The sequence below is a fragment of the Mytilinidion resinicola genome, assembly GCF_010093595.1.
Source record: "Mytilinidion resinicola strain CBS 304.34 unplaced genomic scaffold BDZ99scaffold_28, whole genome shotgun sequence".
Classification (NCBI taxonomy): domain Eukaryota; kingdom Fungi; phylum Ascomycota; class Dothideomycetes; order Mytilinidiales; family Mytilinidiaceae; genus Mytilinidion; species Mytilinidion resinicola.
Window position 1 is genome coordinate 88,788 of NW_022985464.1, and position 7,483 is coordinate 96,270.

Genomic DNA, 7,483 nt, shown 5'->3' on the forward strand with positions numbered 1-7,483 from the left:
ACTGTACTGTCGTGCGACGCCGACGCCAGCCGTGTTGAGTCGTGAGAGAAGGCCACTGAGCTGACCCCACGGCTATGGCCTTCGAGCGTCTGCAGGCAGGCCCCCCATTCATCCCTTATAGCCGGCTTTATTGTGAGCCAGGGGGGTGCCTCCTCTTTAAAAAGATGCCGTATTAGACTGCGAGTTGGGCTGAACACGAGTGCTGACACATATGCCTGAAGAGGAGCGCTCTCTATTGCACCTTTATGATACATAATAAATCGACGCGCATCTTGAACTAGATCAAGCACAGCAGAGGCGCCTGCTCTTCCCTGGGTAATGTTAGCATGCGTTCTACGTAAACGGCACTGCTTGTTAAGGTATTACATAGATTAAAGCCTCAATTTTTGCCATTAACACTACTCCCTTCGGCATACTCTTGCAAAGACTTAGAGCCTCCAGCCAGTAGAGGTATTTCTGTCTTAGAAACTTGTCCACGCTACCTCCGTCCTGTAGGTCGACCGGATAAACTGCAGAAGAGATGGAATTCCAGTCATAAAGATGGTCAACCCAGTAGATACACGAGTAGCGCAACGCCGCCAATGGATCTGGGTCTGGCTGTTCAACCCGCTCAATAGGATATCCTAGCGCATGCAAGTTATACATGTCTCGTTGAAGTGTGCTGCACATAACCTGGAGCGACCTTGAGAAGAATGCATAGTGGACCTCCTCTCTACCAGACGGAAAGATGTTGTCGGATGCCTTTGTAAGGATAAAGTCTTTTGCCGACTGATGCACAAAATAGACAGTTTCCTCTCGAATAGTGAGAAAAGAGCCGCAAAGGCCAATTATCTCTTGCAACGACTCTGGATCATCAGCCATATCCTTGAGCAGCTCGACAAGAGATGTAAGCTCTTGCACCGTGACGGGTCGGTAAACGATTGCAATAGCGGCTAGTATCCGCTTGCAGAGATCCGCGTCGTCCGAATTGCATATTTGATCTAGCATTCGCCTGTACAGAGAGTTAAGCCCAGGTGGAAACGCATTTAACTTCGCAAGCACCTTCCATCGTGATATTTTCTTGAGATCTTGACAGACCAAAGCTACCCAGAGGAAAGTGCCATCTGCGTTTAATGACAGGTGGTGCTGTACTGCCTCTGTTGTTTTGCCATCGTACTTTTTATCTTGCGCTAGCTGAAGCACTTTATGCTGGATAAACACGCTAACAGCGGCAGAAACAGACTCTGCGTTCAGCTCAAGGCTTAGTCTCACCCTATGTCCCGCCCTCGCTAGCTGTTCCTCAATGTCCGGCCAGTTGCGGCTAGAGACAATCCACTTGACACGAAGGGATGCGGAAGACAGCTCAACAATGAAGTCTAGCAGTTTTGGCAAGTCTGTTACGCACTCGTCGAGCGCATCAACAATTAAGTACGTGCTGGTTAAGCTCAGGTCTTGCAGGATGCTTGTGAAGATCTCGCACAAGGCAACCCATGCATTTGCATCTTCGAATAGTGTTTTGCCTGCGTGATCGTGCTTCTTCCGTATATGTGAGATAAGCGAAGGCTGCTGGTCAACAAGTAAGTACAATAGACCTCGCAGCACGGCTGTGGCATTGTTGATTCGCGCGTCCGTGGCCTGGCAGAAGAAGTAGGACAAAAGATCTTTTTGAGCGATGGACCTCTTCAGCTCATTGATAATGCCGCAGAGTAGCATGGTCTTGCCTTTGCCGGGGTCCCCTTTGATCCATAGCAGTCGGCTCTGCTGGCTGTCATGCCATTGTTGGAAGTCGGGGTTCTCGAGGATCCAGCGGTACGAGTCCTCCAGCAAGCCACCCTTGGTGTCTTGGATGCGCTTCTTGTCATCGCGAGGGTCCGTTAGGCGTAGATGTTGGATGCATTCGTGGTCCTCCTTCTGCAATTGGACGGACGCTGGTCGCTGCACGAGACCCTTTGAACACTTTTCAATCTCTTCTCTGAGTCGTCTGAATGCGTTATCTCTCCCTTCGCCATAAATAAGGGGCATATGAACGCTAAAGATGCCTAGTAACGAGTACGCCTTATCTTCTTCGAGCTTGGTCTGGCGACGTTTTGTCCACGATAGTCGCTCATCGACGGGGAACTGCGATAACTGGCCTCCCTGTAGCGCTGAGACAGCAATACCTGTTATCTCATGAATATGTTGCTGTAGCGATATTTTGTCGCCTAGTCGCGTGCGTTCTCGGGAGAAGAATTCGACCGAACGCGGGGCAAGAAGCTCTTGGAGCGTCCAACCCCGTTTGAACCAACTACTCCCTTGGAAATCCGACTCCCAAGGCTGCGGATCTTTGTCCTCGTGAATGTCAAATGCAGGGCCGGAAACATCAGGCAGATACGCGTAGCATCGAGCCGCGTCGCGATACCAGCGGAACATGGAGTTAATAGCCTCCGAGAGTTCGGTGAAGTTTGCCTTGTCGATGCAGCAGGTATCGATCCAAAAGTATTGCAGGCCATCTTGTCTGGCCTGCTCTCCACAGAAGCGGATCTTCTCATAGCCTGGCTTATCCTTGCCAATGCCATTTCTTAGGTCCTCAAAGGTGACCTCATCGCCGTCTGCTCCCCAAGTATGTGAAAGTATCGCATAGGGAGGGATACTTTCATCGCCAACCCAGGCCTTGGTGAGATTGAACTCGCCGGTATCGTTGCGCAGTAGAAGGCGCATTGCTTCATATGAAGTTTGGGAGCAAGTGGCAGGAAGGGAGTGGCGGCGCCGAGAGTACCGCACGTTGGATGGGACTAGAGCATTATAGCATTATACCTACTTAAGAAAGTTAGCAAGTATACATGTAAAGCGGGGACACTAGGCCATACCAGCACATGGAATGTGAATGCGAGAAGGGTTTAAGAGGAGGTGGTTCGGACAAGGCTCCGCGAGCGAACGGACGAACACCCTAATCACGCTAGCAGGGAGGACGGCCGACCAGCTCTGGCACTGACCTTTGTCAGCTCAAGCAGTGGTAGTTAGTTACAAGAGAAGTACCTTCTTGTACCGTGGCAGATCACGTGCCTAAGCTAATGGTGCCTAACCGGATACATAAGGTGGGGTGCCAAGACTTCCGCTTACGGGTGGGGTAGAATCCGTGGGTGAAGCCGCATTCGCTAGCAAATGTACTGTTCCGGAGTCGGATTTTTATATATTCCGAGCGTCAGCAGGGCTCCGCGCAGCCACAGGCCTGATGGGGCTAGAGTTGCTGGGCTTACTTAATTACTATAAGTAAATTACACCGTAAAATTATTTCGGACGTATAGAACTCTCTCGCACTAACCGCTATTAGTGATCGCGTCGGTTGGAGGTACCGATCGATGTGGCGACTTCGCATGAATTTGCGTGCGACAGCAGCCACAAGCCTGATAACGACTTCCCAGTAGAGTCTTGGATAGGGTATTTGAATTGGATAGGGTATTTGAATTGGATAGGGTATTTGAATTGGCTCGTGCACATATACACGTGATATGACGGAGAATGCCGTGTGTATACAAAAAACGGGTGGGGGGGCATTCTCTTGTATTCTATGCACTTGTGGAACCTCAACACTATAGGGGGACATGATAATATACATTCTCTGTCGATATACAGCCTCACACATGAACTGAGTGTAATATAATGCTGATTCTATGCGATTTTTGTATACACACGGCATTCTCCGTCATATCACGTGTATATGTGCACGAGCCAATTCAAATACCCTATCCAAGACTCTATAGTACCTTTGTAGTGAGGTTCTAAGGCTCGGATGGGGCCCTTTTATAGGTACCACGAGCGATAAGAGCTCGATAGTAGTGCTGTGGCGAAGGAATTATGTTACGCCATAAAAGGAGGCTCTCCGTAAATTAGACGCAATAGCGACGATACAACTATAATTTTTGAATAGGAGCTGTTCTAAGTGTTTAGAAGGGGGAGCGCTACTCGTACACCCCCTAATCGCTACACGTACACCCCCCTCCTCTTGGCGCCTCACCACTTTCTAATTGGCTCGGAGAGCCCGGAGCTTCCTCCGGGCATTCACCTTTACGTCTCTCCGTACGTGATGCTATATACGAGGCCGTACGTGATGCTATACGCGAGGTCGTACGTGATGCTATACGCGAGGCCGTACGTGATGCTATACACGAGGCCGTACGTGATGCTATATAAAATGGAGAGGCTGTACAGCCATGCCCATTTTATATAGCCTCACACATAAGCTTACGTACGAGCTCATATACAAGCTCACGTAGTCTAAGTCTAAGTATAAGTATAGAATAGAATTCTATTCTAGAAGTGCCTACGTGCCTAACAGCATGCTAAACCTGTCAAAACCTCACCTTATTACGGCTCCTTTGCATCGAGCCTGGCCCCCCTGCATCACCACCTGCACCTACTCCATATACTGATCCATATACTCCTCAGCCTCCTCCTCATAGTTATACTCTGTAGGCGCCACAACGTTCCTACGGCTTGGCGGCCGGCTTGATAACTCAGCAGTGCCCCCCTCGACACCTGCTGGACGCTGAGACCCTCCTAGACGTGCTTGTAGAGCTGCAATCTGTCGTAGGATGTCTGCACGGTCATCCTCTTGTTCCACCTGAGGTTGAGGCTGAGCACTGTCTTGCCTCCGAGCTCCTGCCCTTTTCCGTGGTACCTTATCCTTTGCACCAGGCGGCCGGCCGCGCTTCTTAGCTGCAGGTGCAGCCGTAGGTGTAGCTGTATGCGCTGCTGTATGCGCTGCCGTAGGCTCAAGGAGGGCCGGATCAATTTGAGAAATATCAATACCAGTCCTAGCAGGTGTAGCCGTCGACTGAGGGACATTCTGGCGGACAGGGATGGCCGGATTTTGCTGTAAAGAAGCGGGCAGGTGTCGTAGAGCTGTGCCTTGTTGTCCGTTCTGTTCACCTCCACGTCGAGCTGTACCCATAGCAACCTCAAATCGTGATGGCTCTCTCTGTGTATTGTTGTACGTATGGTGACCTCTCTTCTCAATAGCAGGGCGGCCACGTCGACGCTCAATAGGAACAGGATCTTGTACATCATCAAACGGACCAAAAGGAATAGCTGGCTGCTGTATACCCGGCCGAACAAACCACCAATGGTGATCTATCTCATCCGGTTGTATATAGAGCACAGGATCTAGATGATTTGCAAGCGCCCGATGTAGACGATCGTGTAGCTTATAAGCGCATGGCATGCCGTATATACTTGTGAACGTATAAGTACAGTTATTTAGGTTGTATTCATTCGATTTCGCCTTCTTAAGTTGTGTCTTGAGGAGAGAGAGCGCCTGCGGTGTAATTGTTTGATATAGATTACGGAACTCAACTTCTTAAATATTATGCGGAGTCCTAGCATACCACTTTGCTTTATAGTCCTTGTATTTCGATTTGCTATTAAGGATAAGGTTCTAGATGTTGAGGAGCACGTCAAATAGATGGCCAGTTGACACCTGGAGGAAGCCTTTAAGCCGCCCGTGCGCGCCCTTGTTCCGTGATGTAACACTGTAAGAAACTCGGTTAGCATTATACACCTAAATTTGCATCTGCTCAACCCAAATCTCAACACCAAGATATGCGAATTTGAAGCCTAAACTTCACACGGGGCTTGTTAACACGTAGAAAAAGCAGCGCTAAAAAGGGCAAGAAGAGAGCTTAAGGATTAATTAAGAAATAGGACATAAGCAGACACTTACGTGGTTCTAAAATGCCGAGCTGTTTAAGTGTAGCAAGTTGCCTATTTCCACCTACACGGCCACCACTCTTCCTCCATATACTCTATAAGGCTAGGCCTCTCCTTATAGTTGTTAAGCAGCTTATTCCAGGCCTTATTAAATTGATTAAAGAGTTCCAGCTTTATTATAGCAGTCCAACGGATAATAAATTCACTCTTTTTCTCTTCCTACCTCTTTTCCTTAGCCGCCTTCTGCTCTTCCGTATTACTCAGGTTGAAAATTGATGTGAACTCTGTCTTATTTCGGGGGCCCGAAGGCCAAACTATATACTACGTAGGAAGTGACTGTATGCATAGGCAGAAGCACTAATTGGAGGCAGCAGTAGGCAGCATTAGGCAGGGTAGGCCACCGTACCCCAACCCCTCTCTGTAGAAGTTGTAACTGGCTAGGCATGTAGGCAGCTACTATGCCAGCAACTCCAAGTCTGTACGTAGGTGACCGTGAACCGTATGAGTTGTTGATCCTAGGTTGTAGCTGTTACAACCCGAGTGTATTATTCTCTATTAGCGCATCAGCATAGCCTACAGGAAATGTCGGTTTATCCTTATATACCTTAGCTAGCTTAGTGTTAATGTTCTTTTCAATATACTATACACACAGAAGGCGCGGGACATTAGGCTATTGTTAACGTAGCGCGTTTCTTAGAGCTTGTTCCTTATCTATTAGGAAAACGCGTGGCGTAATAGAATAGCGTTGAAAGAGCTCGAAGAGCTGCTGTACTGCCTATTCGTAGTTCGCCTCCTTTTCTCTCGGAATAAAACAATAGGCAATCTTGTAGTTCTTGCCTGTGCATGTAACGCCTGTTATATATAAGAAGGGTATACCAATTTTTTTGGTTTTATACGTGCAGTCCATTAGTATAATATTATAGTTAGACTGTAGGATCTTAATAGAATCCGGGTGTGCAAAGAAGAGGTAATTAACTCGGTTCCTATTGTCCTTTATATAGCTGTATACATACTTCCTCTCTGGGCCGACAGGTGCAGGAAATATAGATGTTTCTAGCGTATAGAGGAGTGCTTGTATAGGCGTGCAGCTAGCAAGAAGCTCTATTCGGTATTGTAGTTGTTTATTTTAAATATTATCAACCGTAATTATTAGGGCGCTGCTAAATGTACACCCTATATTTACTCGGTGTACACCCCTTTTCTACTCCGTATACACCCTTCTTACGTCTGATCTTCTGATTGGTCCGGAGGAGTGCTCCGGGGCCTCCGATTCGCTCGCTTACGTTTCTCACTAATTCCAAATGCTCTCTCCAAGTGCGGCGTGGCCACAAAGCATTACATCCTGATCCTCAACTTCCTCAATACACTCACCATGGCCCTCAAACCACCACCGCCACGGTCCTACTGTACGCTAGATGAAGCCGAGGAAGTGCTTAGAGAGCATGCAAAGGCGCATGGCTACGGGCTCATCAAGTTCCGTTCAAAACCAGACAGAAAGACGAAGGAAACGAGGAAAATATGGTACCGATGCTGCTTTGGAGGCACCAGAGAGTCTCATGCACGCGTGCGCAGTACGTCTACTAACAAAGTAGACTGTAAGATAAGCGGTACGCTCACTCGGCAGCCTCCTAGAGTTAATGGCTCACGTGTTTAGCTATAGGAGACGGTGGAGGAAGCTCACAACAATCACAACGCTATGCTCAAACCTACGGCAGCCGCCTGTAATAGGAAGCGCTCGGCATCCACGAATGCCCTCATTCGAATAGATGCATTAAGCGGAACAAAGCCTAATGAGACGTATACAAAGCTGTTGAAGAAA

At 48.4% G+C, this 7,483-nt stretch overlaps 1 protein-coding gene across 1 annotated transcript in view; it reads right to left on the reverse strand.

The window, feature by feature from the left end:
* BDZ99DRAFT_512202 (HET-domain-containing protein) overlaps positions 1-2,766 on the reverse strand; it is a 4,695-nt gene extending 1,929 nt beyond the window's left edge. Inside the window, exons 1-2 of the mRNA XM_033724609.1 lie at positions 367-2,766; positions 8-311 (exon numbers count right to left, since the gene is read on the reverse strand). Coding sequence (XP_033570033.1) covers positions 8-311; positions 367-2,676 — 2,614 coding nt within the window. The 5' untranslated portion in view covers positions 2,677-2,766. The remainder of the gene's footprint in view (positions 1-7; positions 312-366) is intronic.
* Between the last annotated feature and the right edge of the window lie 4,717 nt (positions 2,767-7,483).